Source organism: Excalfactoria chinensis, chromosome 1, assembly GCF_039878825.1.
Source record: "Excalfactoria chinensis isolate bCotChi1 chromosome 1, bCotChi1.hap2, whole genome shotgun sequence".
NCBI classification, from domain to species: domain Eukaryota; kingdom Metazoa; phylum Chordata; class Aves; order Galliformes; family Phasianidae; genus Excalfactoria; species Excalfactoria chinensis.
This window is the reverse complement of record NC_092825.1, coordinates 25,344,613-25,363,875: the sequence shown is the minus strand read 5'-3', so window position 1 is coordinate 25,363,875 and position 19,263 is coordinate 25,344,613. Positions and strand designations below refer to the sequence as shown.

Below are 19,263 nucleotides of genomic sequence, written 5' to 3'. Positions count from 1 at the left end.
TGATTCAGATGCTTGAGTGCTTCACATTCAAACCATTGGGAAGTTTCCTCTTCAAAGAAGCATCTTCAGACAAAGTACTTCCCCAGGAAATGCATAGCTTATAAAAAGACAGATGCCAACAAGAATCCTGATACTTCAGAACAGTTTTTCCCTAATCCAACCCAGTACTGAAATACTTGCATAAAGCTGTGTATGCTTCATTCTTTGGACAGGAGTCTTTAGACTGTCTTGTCAGGGTTCAGGGCAGTAAAAGATACTACTGCTGCCTCCATTTTACAGGCTGAACTGCAGATTCCAGTATTCCGCTTCACAAGTGGTTCCTGGACTAAGGAACAGTAAGTTCTCATCTCTTTGCAGCTGCAATTCGCTGCATGATCTGGTCCCAAACTGCAATGTAATCTATCTCTAGCTGAAAGCTAGAGAAGTACTTCCTGCTTATTATCTTACCTCTCAGAAGTGCTGTGTTTATAAAAGACAAAAGAGAAAGAAGTAATGGTTTTTGTCAGACCAACTGATGTACTTGGAAGAAACAGGCAGACCACCAGTTTCTTAAGGTTGCACACAAGCAGCAAAGCTTGTGCAGAGTGCTCATTGTGAATAGTTGATCTGTGTAATAGACCAGAGCTATGCATTTGAAAGGTAAATTGTTTGTTAGTAAAAAATCGTAAGCTAAAATGCAGTGCTCTGCAAGCGGTACAGTAAAATAATTTAGCACCTCAGTGCAGTGTAAGATGGAGAGAGAGGTAGCAGGATCAGAAGAGTCTTATTTGTCTTGAAAATAACTGTCCTGAGTCCCTGGCTTTTGCTTCTGATGGAGCTGGTTCCCAGTCTTACCTTGTGGAGGTACGGCTTGAATGTATTTTGAATACAGACAAGAAACAAAATAATTGTTTAGGAAAAAGTGCTTACTAGCTTAACTATGCATTTTTCATCTCTGACTATCAGTGTAAACTCTTGCTGATGCATACTGCTTAAGCACAGCAGTGAAAAAAAAAAAAATGGTAATTTCATCCAAAATAATGCTTCCAGTGAGAGAAACGGGCACATTTTTCAGGAACATTTTAACTAGACACCTCCCAGGAGCAAGACTGAACTCCTCATAACCTCAGACTGAGCATCAGAATGTGTGCAGCATTTTTTAGACTCCAGGTTACAAATTTTCATGCAAATGATTGAATTTATTTCATATTAACTGCTTAGAGTGGTGATATATTTAAAAATGATTGTCCTGCTATGAACACTTGTACATCCTTACCACATTCCTTCTGCTTGGTTCTTTTAGTTAAAACACAGCAGAGATATGATCTTATAATTTGTCTGGATTGGTTCTTTATGGTAGATCAGCCATATACTGAAAACTGTATAACTATAAACTGTAGAAGAGTTTGTGCCCACAGAGAAAAAAGGGAATTAGATTAATGGCTGTTTCACAAGTAGTTCGACAGTCTTCATTGAAGTAATGCATTTTTTTTTTTAGTGTATCACACAGTATGATGGGAAGATTGAAAAATGAATAGCTGACAGAACTGCTGAGAAAAGATAAAAAGAGATGGGCATCAGGAATTATTCATCAAACAGTATCAATATTGTACGCTAATTGTCTGAAGTCAGACTCTGGCATTTGAGTCACTTGCTGTTCTAATGTTTTGGAGTATCTTCTTTCTCTGTACTCAGCTCTTATTCATTGTGGGAAAATAAAATTAACATATATTCAGTTTGTTAATTGTTCACCTTTTCCTTTAGTAACTTTGTCCTCTTATTCTCTGACATTTTGATATGAAACGGTGTCCTAAAAACTTTTGGAAAATCCTCATAGCTGAAATGTTTTTGGTTTTGGTTTGGAGTAATACTAACAGTTCTAGTGATTTAGAAACTGGTGGAGGTAGATAAAGTAAATTGTTCATTTCTCGCCTCACAATTTGAGTTTAAATTTGGTTTAAATTTTGAACCTGAGCATCTTTGCTTAGAAAGACCATAGAAGTTTTATGCAAAACTCTACTTGCTGTATCCTGTCAAAGTACCAGCAATGGCGTTTAAGGGTGTTTGGGAGTGTCATTAGAGAAGAGTACTGTACTTGATTTGAGCCACTGCTTTCAGTTCCTCACCTCTGCAAGTGCCAGAATTGATTTCTGTCTTAGAAAGTACCTGCTGGCAATGAATGATATGAACAAATGATAAAAGGAGTCTCTACATCGGAAAATAGTTTTTAAATTCCTCCAGGAAAATCTGTAAAGCAGTGGAGCTGAGTTAGACAAGGCCTCTTAGCTGCCAGGCACGCTCATGTAGGGGGAAACCAGAAGGGTGAAGAGCGGAGTAAGAGGAGCAGCATCTGACTGAAGGATGCAGTGCTCTTCTCATTCTCCCTCAGGCATAGCTGTGAATCGCAGCTCCCCAGGGCTCTGATGAGCAGTTCATAAGAAGCGGGAATCAACGGTTATGCAGCCAAGTGTCAAGTACTGTAGAACACTTCTTCTCTCACAGTAGAGTACTATTACTAAGTTGTGATAAAATGACATTAATAGGTGAGCAAGGTGCTGTCCTAACACTCAGTTTGTATGTGATATCTTTTGATTTCCTTATAGACTGTTTCTAGCGTGTTTTGCAAGTTATTTAAACTACATGCTGATGCCTTCAAATTCAACGGTAGCAAAAGAGTGTGAGACATGCTGCTAAGGGGAGAGAGGTACCGGCCCAGAGTACCAGCAAAACCTCCAGTTCTCTCTGCTGTGCTATGGGATGCTTACTGCCCATGTGGAGCACAGTTATTCTTACTTAATTGCATCTCTGCTGAAAGACTCTCACGAGACACAATATGCTCCACTTATCTATCTTTTCCAGAAGCCATTTTTATATTTTATCTTTTTTGTGTGTGTGTATTTGTTGACATTTTGCATAACACTGCGGGATATCTGAGGATATTGGTCTGGAATTTGAGTAAGTACTGCTGAACACGACTCCAACAAAAAAGGCATGTCTTGTTGTGCAAAATGAACAAAAAAGCTCCAGAATTTGCATTTAGAGGGTTGACAGAACCTTAGCTGATGTGCAGTAGCTAAAACACTTGAATTCTGATTGAATACAGGCTGTAAAATGGTCTAAGATGGGGTTCATTCTTCTCACATTTGTTACGGGCTTGAGGACCAACAAAACTCAGGTATGATATGATAGTTTGCTCTCCAGCACCTGTTACTTTAATCCCACAGCCCTTTGCTCAATGAAAATAAATAAATAAATAAATAGAATCACATTTTGGTCCACACTTGGCTGATCACGAGCCAGCAGTGTGTGCCCAGCTGGCAATGGTATTCTGGCTTGGGTCAGAAATAGTGTTGCCAGCAGGAGCAGAGATTGTCCCTCTGTATGCAGCCCTGGTGAGGCCGCACCTTGGTTACTGTGTTAATTACTTGATTACTGTGGACCCTTTGCTGCAAGGAAGACATTGAGGTGCTGGAGTGTGTTCAGAGAAAGGGAATGAAACTGGTGAGGGGCCTGGAGCACAGGCCTTATGAGGAACAGCTGAGGGAGCTGGGATTGTTTAGTCTGGAAAAGAGGAGGCTCAGGGGAGACCTTATAGCTCTCTATAGCTACCTATAAGGAGTTGTGGTGAGGTGGGGATTGGCCTCTTCTACCTCATAAACAGCAATAGAACTAGAGGGAATGGCCTCAAGTTGCACCAGGGCAGATTCAGGTTGAATGTTGGGAAAAAAAGTTTTCTCAATGAGTGGTCAGGTGCTGGAACAAGCTGCCCAGGAAGGTGGTGGGGTCACTGTTCCTGGAGGTGTTAAGAAACATTTGGATGTTGTACTGAGGGACATGATCTAGTGGGAAAATATTGTTAATACGTGGGCAGTTGGACTGGATGATCTTGGAGGTCTTTTCCAGCGTTGGCGATTCTATGATTCTATAATCTATTTGCCCATCATCAGCCTCCCGAAATCCCTCATTGGCATGGTAAGCTGTCCAGTCCTTCTTGTGTTGCAGCACATATTTGGGCCTTCAATTCCAATGGTTCAAGCTTTCTTCTCTTTCTCGTTTTTTTTTTTTGTTTGTTTGTTTGTTTTTTATTTTATTTTATTTTTCTGTCTGCTGTGGAGTTTACCAGCTGGCCAGAGCTTAGTGTAAATCTACACACAAACTGTTGGCTAGTTTGGGTTCAAATCCATACAAAACAGTACTGAAGAGGTAGGTCAGAAACACAAAGCCTCACTATTGTGGGCTTTAAGGAGATAAAGAGATTGAGAAAATCTCCTAAAAAATTCAGTCAGGATCCCAAACATTGGAGAGCAGACAGTAGCGTGTCTGCATAGCACAGGGAATAAACACATTAGTTGTCAGTTCTTAAAACACAAGCACAAGGCAGTGTACTGTTAGGCTGGACTAATCCAAACACTGACTCCCTCATGTCCCAAATGATCAAGACCTTTCCATCTGAAGTGTATGGTAACTCCTCAGTAGAAACATGTCACTTGCTGTGTGATTTTGTTACTGTTAGCAAAATTGTGGTCAGGTGTTGTTGGTCAGGTCAAGTGTCTGGCCAATTGCTCCAAGTTAAACAAAGCTAGTGGTAAAGGAGATTAATCAGCTTCTCCTTTTCTGTGAGTTTATTGCATGCCACAGCTCCTTGCAGAAACCACCATCCTTTGTCATCGTTCTTTGTCGGGAAGAGGTCTACAAGTCTGCCTGTGATTAGATGTGTAAAAGGAACATAATCATTCCACTGGGGCTTATGTGGTTACCCAGAAACTTGCTCTCTGATAGCAAGGATAAATCCGAACCTTAGAAGAGACAATGAAGTGTTATGTTATGTAAATAATCATTTAAACAGCTGCAAAAAATATCTCCGTGAGTTGTATTTCCGTCCACAGAACTTGCATAATACTTGGAGAATTTTACTGGAACTTCACTGGAGCACACATTGCATCTGGAAGAACCGCTGTTTATTTCATGAGGAAATTCCCCCTCTTCCAATACTAACCTCAGGTTTCTGTCAGCAAATTTTCATTTTGTACGGTCATTGGTACCAGTAGGGATAAGGAGGTATAATACTTAGATGATAAAAGGATTGTTATTTTTTATCTGAATAATTGTATCTGTTTTGTTTTGTTTTATAGAGAGAAATTCTAGAGCAGCAGCAGCAAGAGAGATATGACACAAGTTTTCATGGCACGTGTATGTTCTGTGATCAAGAATTCACAGGAAATAGGTTTGTTTATTGAACTGTTTGCTTTTAGTTTATTTTTCACATCTGCTCAGCTTCTTTGTTTATGATTTTAACATTGGTCAGGCCAGTTAGTGCCTAATGGTAGGAGTCATAGCCTAGAATTATTTTAGGGCTATTGTTTAGGTATTTCTTTCAACTACTATTTTAAGTGGACTCTTCGCACTTCTCAGTCCTTAAATTATTGCAGTACAACTTTGTGTAATTATATGGTAAGCTGGAGTTGAGAACAAAACCATTCTAAAGAGAGAATTTTTCAGCAGTAGTTTTGGTGTCCAGGAGACCTATTTAAGCCAGTATGGTTGGTTAAAAAAAATACACTTATCTAGTAACATGTTCCTGTGAATTTTCCTAAATTCACACTGGTTGGATGATGTTTAAAGCTAGAATGAAAAAGAGAAAAGGAAAAATAGAGTGAGAATGGAGTGGTCTGCAGCACCAGTCAAGTACAAGCAGAAGCTGTATTTACTTATTTATACACAGTTTCAACTGGAGGAAATGAGTATTGTCCCTGACTGTCTGATTGCATGGGTAGCTCTGGTAGTCTGAAAAGACAGAAGAACCTGTGGTCGTGTCCCTACATATTTTCCCAATTTGGAGCGAGAGTCCTATTCTCTTTACTGACAGATTTAGTGAACTTCGGATCATTCAGCACCCAAGAACATTGCTTTCAGCCTACTCTAGGGTCTGACAGACAGAATATGTGGTTTGAAAATTGCACTTGGACTGTGACGAGAGGAAGGTTCAGCAGTGTCTGTGCTTGGATTTTTCTCTAGTCCCTAAAGGCAGAAGCTGATGAATAGAGGCGTCTGACACCAAAGTAATTAACCAGAACACTTCTATTAGAAGAATATCTTACTTTAATATTCATTATGTTAGTTCATGAGCACTTTTGAGTGCTCTTTGTGTTGCTAGTGCTACATGAAGCAACATTGCTATAGAAGGATGTCACCCAAGAAACTGTTTTGTTAACCAGCATAGAAAAAACTAACAAATGGCTTTTTAGAATGTTTCTTTAGACCATTGTTCAACACATGTGATTTGCTTATTCAAATTAACAAATGAGATTTGCTAAGTGAGGGTCAAAATAAAACTGTCTTGTAATTTTCATTAAAAGGATTATATGGTATGTGTGCAAATTAGCCAGTTGAAATGTCACTGAACATATAGTAGGTCTGAAATTGAATGCTTCTTATTTTTTCTAGCTGTGGCAGCAACACTACTATTGTTTATTCAGTGTTGACTTTGCATTTTTAGAGCAGTTGGCATATTTTGAGTCACTAACTGCATAATTCTCATGTGTATTCGTAAATACATAATGTTCATTTTGAATGTCTTTTGTAGATCTGTCCTTCTCAATCATATGGCAAGAGAGCATGCTTTTAACATTGGGCTGCCAGATAACATTGTGAACTGCTACGAGTTCTTGGCTGTATTACAGGAGAAGCTTGACAAGTAGGTTGTTTTTTTGTTGTTATTGTATTTAAATGGACTTGAGTGATATTTCATTTAACCTTGGAATTAAGCTGGGTTTAAATTAATTCAGTATTCATGGTTAGTCAAGAGGAAACTAAGAGAGAATGTAACTTTCACATGGTTATCGTAGAACACTTTGATTTATTGAAAGTTCATTCATAATATTTTGTAGTACATTTTGGCTGTGGTAATAGTTACAGGCAGCGCTTTTCTTATTATGTATTGCAGTTTCCACTGACGTCAATGGTAGCATACACACTTTTCTCATAACTGCTAGAGTCAGTGATCTCCTTTATCACTGTAACCATCTTTTTGTTAAACATCTCTTTAATCACTTAACTTAGAGTTCTTGTACCACTGATCTCTTTTGTATAAGTGTATATGTATCAATAACATGTGAGATGTTTGGTATCTCCCTTCTCTACTGCTTTTAGAGTATATCCCAGAGCAGAACGGGGAGGGCAATCAGTGTACATGTTGATTGAGAACCATGTAAATCTGAGATGGCTGAAGAAGTTAAAAAAAGAAGAACAACTTTGGGAGAAGAACTTTGATAGCAAAGACCAACAAACAATTAACTTTGTGGGTTTTTTTCAAGTGTGTATGTGCCCTTTATCGATTTAATAAATGGGGCAATATGAAGTATGCCACTCATATAAATTGGGCTCTAGCAAAACATGTACTTCCTTAAGACTAAAACTGCTGCTTTAAGAAGCTTACTAGATTTTAATTCGATCTATAACTAAAGATTCTAGGAGAAATTTGTGTAAATCTTCAGCTTTGCAATTAACAGCAACAAAACAGGGATTTGTGGAAACAATTACTCATGGATTGGACTCTAGTATAAATGGATGCCAAGCTGAGCGTTCATCTTTTAACCAATCAGTAGCCCTCTCATGTTCTGATGGGGTGATTTTGGTAAAGCAGCCTTTTTTCTCATTTTACTTGTGGAGGAAACTGTAAACTTTTTTTTCATGTCTGTACTTTCATTTTCTGTTGGTTCTGGTAGGTGCTGTGTTTCCTGCATGTATCATGACTCTTCTGTGATCTAAGAAGAGGGTTTTTTGCAAATAAATTAATTTTCCTTTTCATTGAGCTTGCTCTCAGAATTAGTTTTACTGTATACATCTCCACCTCATTTAAGGATATTATCTTTACTATTTTTATTTAAACGTGCTGACCTGTTTATCTTTTTATTTTAGTTTGCAGTGTTTGTACTGTGAAAAAATCTTCAGAGACAAAAACACACTCAAAGATCACATGAGAAAGAAGCAACATCGCCGAATCAATGCCAAAAACAAAGAATATGACAGATTTTATATCATTAATTACTTGGTAAGAGGTTCTATAAATCAACTAAAGAGCTGCAGACAATGTCTTTTTAAATGTGAGTTATTCCATTTCAGCAATTAGTGAAAAGGTCAAAAATCAAGTGAAGGACTCTTAAGAAATGTTCTCATTTATGGTATGATAATCTGGATAATTGTTAAACTAAGGAATGGTAAACATTTGTTGTTGCGAATTGATTCTGAGAGATGCAAGAATGCAGCTTGAAGAGATGTTAATCATCGTGTCATTAGTGCTCAGTCTTTGCTATAAGTATCAGAAGGGAAAATGAGATGAGTAATGAAATAAATGGGGATCTAACTTGAATGCTATTGGCTTTGAGCTTGTTTTCTACAAACCTTACTCTGGAAGTGCTCTTCAGAGTATAAATTAGATGCAGAGAGGAGGAAAATGAAAGATATAGAGATTAAAAAAAAAAAGTAAGTGTTTGCTCTTAGCCTCCAGGTAGGTGTATGCTTTTAGGTATTACTATTTTTTATCTCACATCTGTGAGTGTGTATGCATGTGTGTAACAGATTTTCACTTGCTCTCTTCAGCTCTTGAATATAAGAGATACTTCAGAAAGTTTCTGCACTCTCCCAGAAATAGCTGTATTTCACAGTCTGCGTGCAGCCTGCATGTATTAATATTCAGGTTATAAATGAATTTTTCAGGCACCTTTGGCTTTCTTACCTGCTCTTTCCATTTAATCTCTCCTTTGGTTTTACTCCAATCAAGAAGTTGGATATTTAAAGGGCTGCCAAGTCCCTCCTACCCCGGGTGGAGTGAATTCTCTTTGTGGTCCTGTATGTCTTCCTACCAAAGATCAGCGATCTGAAACTTCTTATTTTCCTTTCCAGAAATGTGAATACCGCTTTAAAAACTTTAAACTTGCTTTAAAAACGGATCTGTATTTGCTGCATAGTGGTGAAAACGTTGCAAAGTTCTGCATTTTGGACGTTCTCACCTTCTCAACAGAATTTAGTAGTCACTTCTTCCTTGAAAGTTAACAGACTCAAATTTTAGGTTTTAATTGTTTTAAGTGATTTTGTTAGCTTTATTCTTCTCTGTTAGTTCTGTAGTATCTTGTTTTCAGAATGCAGCATTCTCTTTAAATTCCCTTCCATCTCTTCTTTTAGAGCAGTAGGCCTTCCCTTCATTCTTTCTGTCCATCCACTCCACTCAACTTTTGTTTTTACTTGAGGTTTTAGTAAAGCTATGATGGTACGTTTTCATACCATAGGTTACGTTTTTTGTTTGTCAGTAATTTGTTCCCCAGAATCTTCTATTTGGTATAGCAGTGAATGATATTGCAAATTCTTTTGTAAATGTTTTGGTATTCTAAGATTTTTCATGACTTCTGTCATGACCCACAAACTGCTTTGATTTATTTACCCCCATATTATCCGTACATTCTTTTGCTCACAGGTTAGTGCAAAGATACATTGTTTGAGCCTTCTTACAGTTAGTAAGAATTGAAGGGGTTTTTCATCACGTGCATATGTGATAGATTTATTTCATAAATAAGTATCTAAGGGTTATCACTAAGTACTTTCTGCATTAGAACGGGAGCTTTGCAATGATGCAGATGACTCAGAAGGCACTGGTGTCACTTCCACAGTGGATTTAGAGGTCTTTTCTAAGTATTGCTTAAGTATGAAATAGGACATCAGACCTATTCCAGGATGCTTGAATTACAAATTGGGAAGAAAAAAATAAAAATCAGGCTGAAGAACTGAGCAGCAATGCATCTCAGAGATATGTTTAGCTCACTTTATTTTTCTCTTCTCCACTGTAGTTTTCTCTGTGCCTTTCTTAGCCTGTGTCCCCATGAGTCATCTCGCACCAAAGATCAACTAAAAATAGGGAGGGAAGAACTCTGGAGTATGCAGTAACTCCTGGGAGTCAGAAAAGAACAAGGCAGTAGTAAAACTCTCCTGTTCCAGCCCAGAAAACTGAGGCCGGCCTAAACTGAGTGGGCCTACCTTTGTGTATTTGAGAGATGGTCCCTATCAACACTTTAAGCATAGAGTATCTGTTGTAGCAAGCGATGTTTATTTTCAAATCGTCTAATGGCACTTATCTATAGTAATGTAATTTCACCATAACGATTTTGCATATGACTAAGTTAGCTGAAAATGCTACATATCACCTACTAGAAAACTTGTTTTCAGAAAGGCTTTACTTTACATCTTCGGTATTTTCTTATTGCCAAGCCCTGAGTCGTCATTATTAGCTGTTGCTAAAGGGGGAGAGGAAGAGTTATTAGGGTTACTATCTGTATTTAGCCTGTTCTGACTTAAGTAGCGCACATTCTGTAAAACAGTAGATGGAAAAATCTCCTTCAGTTGGTGATAGTTCAAGTATTAAGAAAATGTGCGTGTTCGTTTCTCTTCAAGGAGAGATGCGATCACCAAGGAGGAAACACTTCATGTTAACATTAATCCAATGTCTATTAACTAATGATGGGGTAGGCCTTTTTATGTAAGAAAACATCTCTAAATTCTGCAGTAATATAAAGCAAATCAGGTGATCATAATAAGGCAGGTGAGAAAAATGGCATGGGGAAGCTTGCAGGGAAAGCGGCAGATGTTTGTAGTTTTTTGAGTTTCACAGGCATAAAGGTCTATTTGCATGAAGTTCAGTAATTGCTGTTTGGGGAAAAATGCTTGAGATAGCAGCTGCCTGTCTGATCTCTTCCATCTCAACGCTGCCAGTGTGGGGTGTGTTGCTTCAGTGAATTATGCAGGCCATCTCCCTGCAGAAGCCTTGAAGCTCTGCTCAAGTTGAGGAGATGAAGTTCTGGGGAGGCAGTTAGTCTCTGTACATTTAGACTTCATTTTAGAGGAGGAAATTCTCAAACCACACCCATTTGCATGCTTTCCTCATTCATTTGTAGGGCCCTCATCGCCATAAAGTATGCAGTAAGTATTCAGGAAATAGCTGGTTTTACTTGGATAAATAGCAAGGCCTTTTGTTCTTTTAGTCATGCATTTTCTACTGTTTAAGCTATAAAAATGTCAAGTCTAGGAGGGGTTTTTTGTTCTGGTTTTGTTAAAAATTTCTTAGGAGTCTCTAGAGATGCTACTGAGAGCTCTTACATCTCAGATGAAAGAGCAAGGGAACTTGAATACATAACAAAGCCACCCTTGGTCCCAAATGCTTATCAAGCTGTAACGCTTTAAAAATAACATTTGAAAGCTTTAAAAATCTTTCGAAGAACTGTTTCCCGTCCAATTGCTCAGCTTCTGTATTTTGGTACTTTCATCGTCATGTCCCCAGTTATCCACTTACCTTGGAATTTTCCATTGGTGCAAGTTCTGAATAGCTTTTTCCTTTTTCTCTCCTCTGAATCCAAGTAGATAAGGGAAACAGACTTCTTACAAGGCTCTTTGCTGCCTTCTTTGCAGCTGTACCATAAAGAAACAGCAACAGTAACAAAGCTTGCGCCTAGTTCTTTCCCTCTTTCACCTTTAATTAAAAGTTGAAGCTTAATATTGGCTTCTGTTTTGAATATGCTCTTTTGTGAACATATAATCCAAGCTGCTAAGGGAACAACTGTGAGTGTTCTTCCCTTTGCAGTGGTTGTGAGCTGGTATCCTCTCATTAAGGTGTTAACATTAGAAGCCATAGGAAGCTAGTGTGCAGCTGTGAGAACATGTGGTGAGATGTGTTAATGGCTTCATGTTATCTCACAGTAATGGTGACATTAATGAGTCTCCCTCGTAACTCAGAGAGTTTGCACACTACCATGTAGCATCCCTGAATTAATTACTGAATTTTCATTCTGTAATCTATAATGGCATTATGTTTAGAGCTGTCTAGAGACATTTGTGTATCATTTATCTGATAGATAGACAGTAACAGCTTTGAAAATTCTCATTAAATTGTTAAATGATGGATATCTTTTCATTGTTTCTCCAAACAACCATTAAGACGCTGATAACAATTGTTACTAAGGGTTTTATTACATATATATATTAGAGAGGTTATTGGAATGAAATAAATGAAAGAATGACCTTTCTATTTGCCACCTTTCCTTGTTGGAGATGAGACCATCCACTGTGATCTTTGTGAGCACCTCACAGCCATGAAATGCACAAATTCAGAAGTGCTGTTTCAGTACTGGTTAGTTGGCTTCGGTTTACTTTCAAAGGCAGGAAGAACCTGTCAGGAGAAAGAAAAACGCTTGCTGAAGGTCACAGCTGGTACTTCAGCTCTTTATTGTCTGTCTTTTTAAGTCTAAATAAACAGTGCAGAGGGTGAAAGGAAGAGCAGAACATTATGAGTAGATATGCTTACATTGAGGAAGCTTGATGGCAAACAAAACAGCGTTAGCATACCCTCCTTGGGAACTAACTAGTAGTGTTGCAATACTGGCTTTACACACTGCTTGGATGCTCCTCCTGGGAGCTCTGTGCTAAATCACCTTCTTCCCAGATGTAGTGTGGGGAACGTCCCACTAAAAGATAATGCGAATATTTACTTTAAAAGTCATTACTAACGCAGTGCTGTGTGACTGCCTTTAACTCACAGAAATACAGTGACCTCCCAAACGCTCATTCATTTGATACGTAAAATGTGAAGTGAGTTAAGAAATGTTTTATTCTTTTCTCTTTTTCTTTTTCCCCAGGAATTTGGAAAGTCCTGGGAGGAAGTGCAGTCAGAGGATGATCGGGAATTGCAAGATAACCTTGAGGAGTAAGAGCTAATTGTGTGCCCTTATAAAGAACCGTAAGAGCATTACTGTTGAAAGCAGTTGCAGGAAAAATGCTGTGCATAGTTAGTGCACAGTTAAGATTCATTTAAGCCAATGTAATAGACACCAAATTGTTTTCGTCAAAGGCATTTCTCCACAGTGAGGACTATTTGTTAATTTACACGTAGCTCAACCAGCACCTTCTAGGTTTTACGGTGATGTAGGCAAAACCTCTTATTTTGTACTCAAAAGTGAACTGGGTTTTTTGCAGATTTAAAATTAAAAGTAAATATGAAGTAAATTTGTCAGTGGTGCTGACTGAGAACAAAATCTGCCTCTCCTCTGGGCTTCTTCTTGGCTCCAGGCCCTCTGATCACTGCAAAGGTGTCTTCCTTGACCGCAGAGATTTAGATAAACAAGGAGTGGGCACCCAACTCCCTGACCTTCCTCAAGCTTAATTCTGTTAGTTAAGAACTGGGTACAATCATATTTTCATCCCTAAGCAGTATTGTGAATCTAAACAGATGAGTGCTGGTATTTATTCTCTGCACACACATCTAAATGTGGCATAAACGATAGTCTTTTTCAGAAATAATACTTGAACAAATATCAGACTGATTAAAATGTGCGTGATGCTTGTATCTATGGCTGGCATATTGAAAGACTAGAGAAGTTTGAAAGACCTTGTAAAAATAAACTCTGAAAGCAGTTTTTTGTAACTTGCCGAGCTGATTAGAAACTGAAGTTAAGACCCTGATGGTGGTGAAGGGAAACTCAAGCACAAGTGATGGTTTCATACTGCCTGCCTGCACAGGAGGTGCCCAGCAATTACTGCTTCGTTGTTCTTGAATTTCCAGAGTTTATTTTTTAGACAGAAAACCAGTTTCTAATCACGTATTCAGCTGTAAATCCATACTTTTCCACTCCTTCAAAGTATTTTGTTTCTCCGGGTTTATTTCTTGCGCTGTGAAAGCAGAATCTGTAATGCTTTTGCACAAAATGACTCCTTTCCATAATTAATTGATTTAATATTTTTAATTCTTAATCATAAGAGACTGGTCTGACTGGGAAGAGCACCCTGTGTGTGCAGTTTGCCTGTTCTGTGAACAACAAGCAGACACCACAGAAAAGCTGCACCTTCACATGCAGGTAAGACCTGTGGTGATGCTTTCATACTGATGGGCAGCTGAGCTCCACCACACCGTTCTCTCATTTCCCCCTCTTCAAAAGCACAGGAGGAGAAAATGCAATGGAAAAGGGCTCAAGATGAGAATACAGAAATCACTCACCAATTATCACCGTGGGCAAAACAACCTCAGCGCAGGGAGATGAATATTATTGCTTGTTGCTAGTGGGCTGAAGCAGTGAGAAACTGAAACAAACTAAAAACACTTTCCCAACCCCTACATCCTCTTCTGCTCCTCCTCCCAAGTGGCACAAGGAGGCCGCACTCAGTCTATGTTGCTTCTGTGGTGGTCTCCACATAAACCAAATACTCTTAAATATCAGTTCTTTCATCACTTTGGAATTCAAAAGTAGGATTGTAGCGTCTTTGTTAAGATCAGTTCAGCTGCTTAACTGGAATGCTTTCTTTAGTGCAGAACTAAGCCATTGCATCTGCAGCATCTACATCTACAGTATTCGGTTTTTCACTGAGACTATGAATAGCTGGTACTTTTAACTGTATAGTTGATACAGACAATAAGAAGGTGACATTTTTAATATTAAAGTGGCTTAATGATTTAATACGTACGATGGTTAGCATCTGTGTTTCAGTTTTGATATACTAGCTAACAGGAACATTGCTGTTTAACACAGTGTGAAAGAGAACCTTTGGGGAGTTATACCATGCATTAACATTTGCCTGTGTCAGTGTCAGTCTATGAAAAGCTGTGTTTAATACAGACTACTTGAAATAGCAGAAATTAGATTTTTCTTTCTTTTTATTTTTTTTCTTTTTTTTTTTTCCTCCAGAAATCACATGGATTTGACTTTCTTAAAATAAAATCAGAGCTTGGTGAGTAAGAAACGCTGTACTTGTCAGCATTCGCTGCTAGTCTGGAGAAAATCACATTATAAGAATACTGGAAAGCGAGTGTATCAATTTGATTTCTGTTTGGGCATCTAACTTTTCCATTACAGATACTGTTTCAGCAGGCTTACAAAAGACAACCAAAACCACTATTTTTCTGAGAGCCTTGTTAGTGCCAAGTATGTGTGCTATTTTCCGTAGAACCGTTGGCTTCTTTCAGAGTAGCCCCTCCAAATAGCTGCTCTGTAAGTCTCATGGCTGGCTGCTGCAGCCTTGGAATAACCATTACTATTAAGATTATTATTATGCCTGTTAAGACTTGCTTGTGGCTTAGGAAGCTGGGGTCTAAGCTTTGTTTGGCCAGTGTTTGCATTCTGCTGTAGACTAAGAGTAGGCAAGCTGTAATTTTCACAGTAAAATAAGAACTGGTTCCCCTTCATCTAAGAAGAAACATTTGTTCAGTTAGTTCATTTGTTCAGTGCTGGTCTTCAGTAACCCTTATCAACCTTTATGCTTAAACCAAGAAAGCATTTGTAAGTTAAATGTTATATTCCTTAAGTACTCAATTGCTGCCCTTTCTCTTAGGTTTAAACTTTTATCAGCAAGTGAAGCTAGTGAACTTCATAAGGAGAGAAATCCATCATTGTCGTTGTTACAACTGCCAGGAGAGATTTCAGTCTAAAGGAGAACTGATAAGTCATATGGAAGAGACAAAACACATTACATTCCTGCCAGCCAGGTCTACCTGGGACCAACCGCAGTAAGGGCAAACATCTTTCTTCAAGCATTTATACCATTGCTTGGTAATGTCTGTAAAGCAGTAAGCTGAAGGTCCTGGTTTTCACCAGTGCTGCAGTGCTCAGAGCTCAGATAATAAGTCGTCTCAAAACTGTTTGGAATTAGAAATCTCTCTTCTGTCTGAAACTAAAGTGAACACGGGGTCCTGTTCTTTTAGTTGCATGCTGGATTCCTTGTCACCATAAGTTGTGTCTGCACTGTCAAGTTAGTATGCGAGAGAAGCTCCTTGCTGCAAAGTAGACTTTTGTGTGTGTTTGCTGTGTCTGGCGTGTATGTCACTGATAGTAGAGATATGCTGTGGATACACAGTTCTAGAAACAAATCAAACCCCTTGTTTTGCACATCTATTGTAGATATATGTATAGTATCCACCTAACTCTGAGCATCAAAACAAGGTAGCTCTTTACCTGTGGTTCCCTCCATAGCAAGTGGAGAGAGAGTGTAACATAGCACTTAAGAAATCTCAATTCAGTGTTTGGTGTGAGACTGGATCTGTGGCTTCAGCCGTGACTGTGTGGGGAAGAGACAGGGGGAAGGCTTGTCTGTTGCTGTCTCTTCTGCATAACTTCCAAGGTACACGTGTGTGCTGATTTGTTGAGCATGCTGCTTACTCATTGCAGACAACCAGATTTCCTCATTTTTCTTTTTTTCTTTTTTAATTTAATCTCCTAAAATAAGTCCAGCCTACTTGAACCAGAATATGTGACTATCTAGTAATACTCTATTCTATCGCACCTTGTTGTTTCCAGGTATTATTTTCCTACCTATGAAAATGATACACTCCTCTGTACACTGTCAGACAGCGAAGATCTGATACCTGAGGATCAAAGCGAAGTTGTCCCTGTTGTAAGTGAAGATATATCCAGTCTAAAAGCTCTCAAACGGAGCAGCATTTTAAACCAACTACTGTGTGAAGAGAACAGCAGCCATGATAAAAGTTGACCTTGAATGATCTTTGAGTGTTTCTCCTGGAATACAAAAAATACGTTCTTTCACTAACACTGGAATATGGTATAGATGTTATCTCTGGGCTAATATTACATGGATGGGAATACCAAATAAAATCTACATGTAAACTCTTTTGGTTTATCTTCCTTTAACTTACAGCTTTGCTTTAAAATTAACTGCTGTGTTTTCTGGTTGGTTCTTAGAACACTCCTGGTATTATTCACAAATAGGATTTTTCTTCTTTTCTTTCTGAATCTGACAGAATCAGAGTTCTACTTTAAGGCCACTACTACTAAAGTACTACTAAAGTAGTTCTACTTTAAGAACTTCAGCTGTTCATTAAAGTGACTGTATTTACTTTAAGATGGAGCTTAAAAGTTCCCCAAGTTACAAAAGTTACAAAAGGTCTTCAGCATGTCCAGGAGCATGCCAGTGTTGATAGGGCAAAGCAGCTCATAGCATAGCTCACAGCATAGGATGATCAAAACCTATTTCTGCCTCCCATTTTTCCTCTTCAAATTTTGATAGGACAAGGGGAATGGATTTAAACTGAGACAGGGGAGGTTTATGTTAGATATTAGGAGGAAGTTTTTCACTCAGAGGGTGGTGACACACTGGAACAGGTTTCCCAAGGAGGCTGTGGATGCCCCATCCCTGGAGGCATTCCAGGCCAGGCTGGATGTGGCTCTGGGGAGCCTGGTCTGGTGGTTGGCAACCCTGCACATAGCAGGGGGGGGTGAAACTGGATGATCATTGTGGTCCTTTTCAAGCCAGGCCATTCTATGATTCTCTCTGAGATTTTATTTAAAGTAGTTCAGGTTTGGCTTCCTGTAAAATGCATAACTGCTTTCACAGCTGGTAACACATTCCTTTTTCTTCATTAGTCCAATGTGTGTGAGTCTCAGCTCAGTACCCTTCCTTGCCTGAGAAGATTCAAAGCCATAGCTTTTACATGCTTCCCTTTACCTGAAATAGATTGCTGTCAATAAGAGTTATTATTTGTCGTTATATGGTGATTAAGAATTAGATAGCAGTCCCTAGGAGCAGGAACTGAAGCTCGAATCTTTATGAGTGTTCTGGTAAGCTTCTATATCTAGCCTCATTCACACTGCAATATATTTGGATCAGTTTCTTTTAACTTGTATTGAACTTGCATTCTCCTGGCATTACTCATCACTCACTGGCGCTTCTTTTTGCCTCCCCTTTCTTATTTGCTCTTAGGCCCAGGTGCTCCAAAGGTAAATTACAGCAACAAGATGCTGAAAATGTATTGAGAAAGTCAGAGCGGCCTCCTAACTGCACAGTCAAGCAGGCATGGAAGCGATTTCTCACTCTGTCAAGACAAAATGAGATAGGAGTGGATCAGCAGGTGCTGAGAGTACAGACAAAGGGAGGGAGCAGGTGTAGCCACATACCTGCATTGGCTTTGATTAAACAGGTTCAACAGTTTTGGAGGGTTTTTTTGTTTGGTTGGCTGGTGGTTTAACTGGAACATCCGACTGTCTTAAATGTGCTGTAGTTTGTTCCTCGTGTAATTATGTTCATGTCGGGTAGTAACTGGCTGTTGCTCTTGACTATTTATTTTTTTCCTTTAAATAGTTTTCTTCCAAAGCAGCTCCTGTTCTGCCTACGTTAGAAATTGACTTCAGTTTTATAATGAGATCCTCAGCTGAGGTAGAAGAAAGAGTTGGTAGGGTTTACATTAATGATATGAGTGTTGAGCAGTGTAATCAATGAGGGAACTGCGGGTAAATCAGCCGCCCCTGGATGTGTTTTATGGCACGTCCATCTCAGAAGGGCACATTAAGGGAAAGATAAAATTTGATTGATATTTCATAAAGTGAAATTGCAAAATGTTTCCTAATGAAGAGAAATGTCGTGCTGAGTCACTCGGGTTCCTACAAAGTGAAATCAAGACTATCAGCAATATGAAACTGCCGCTTTCCCTGCTTCTAACACAAATCCGATCGTTGTGATTTTTCAGGGTAGAATTAAGAAAGGATGTCAAGAGATGTTTTATAAACAACGTGGGTTGGTTGAGTAGAGAAGAAAAGGTGCGTATGAAGAAATGAGCAGCACTGTAATTTCACTGCAAACATGGAACAGGGAACATGAGGAATCACAGCTGACCTTGTAATGCAAGTATGCACGGTGAGCAGCAATGTGCTTTAGTAAGTTCAGAACATCAGGATACATTTTCTAGAGTAAAAATTCAGCATCTTCACTTGGCATGAGGGTGTTTCTAATTGGGTTTTGCTCGAGCACACTGTCTTGTTTGATGGCCACAATTTTCCCAAAGGACACTTGTCTTCTATCTAAAACAACACCCAAATCGGTGTCTGTTTTAAATCTGGAGTAATCTTGCCACTAAATAGAGGACACAGCTAAGATTGCAGACAGTGATACTCAGCTATTACATGAATAAATACATACTTATAACACAGAAGTATTTTTGGAAGTCTAACCTGTCCCTCAGCTCAACAAGTTTCATTCCTGAATTTCAGTGACAGAAGCATTAAAAGAACAGTTCCGCCATAAGCCATGCAATGAACCAAGTTGGGGTTGGCAGATGGGCCTTGTACAGTCAAATTAGGAGAATGGGTGGTGCTGGCTGGTATGAGAAGAAGCTACACTAGTTTAATTCCAATACGCATTTCTTAACACAATACTTCCTCTTAGCCTAGATCTTCACTCCATATGCATATCTCTTTGCTTTATCTTGTTCAGAAGGGGAGGAAACAGCTTTGTGTCCTGGTGACAAGTAAT

At 38.8% G+C, this 19,263-nt stretch overlaps 1 protein-coding gene across 3 annotated transcripts in view; it reads left to right on the top strand.

The window, feature by feature from the left end:
* ZNF277 (zinc finger protein 277) overlaps positions 1–16,629 on the top strand; it is a 45,239-nt gene extending 28,610 nt beyond the window's left edge. For all 3 annotated transcript variants that reach the window (XM_072344383.1, XM_072344363.1, XM_072344372.1), the window contains 8 exons: positions 5,112–5,203; positions 6,563–6,673; positions 7,897–8,029; positions 12,654–12,721; positions 13,772–13,868; positions 14,694–14,736; positions 15,337–15,511; positions 16,299–16,629. In XM_072344383.1, the coding sequence (XP_072200484.1) occupies positions 5,112–5,203; positions 6,563–6,673; positions 7,897–8,029; positions 12,654–12,721; positions 13,772–13,868; positions 14,694–14,736; positions 15,337–15,511; positions 16,299–16,491 (912 nt within the window). In that variant the 3' untranslated portion in view covers positions 16,492–16,629. The remainder of the gene's footprint in view (positions 1–5,111; positions 5,204–6,562; positions 6,674–7,896; positions 8,030–12,653; positions 12,722–13,771; positions 13,869–14,693; positions 14,737–15,336; positions 15,512–16,298) is intronic.
* Positions 16,630–19,263: the final 2,634 nt, after the last annotated feature.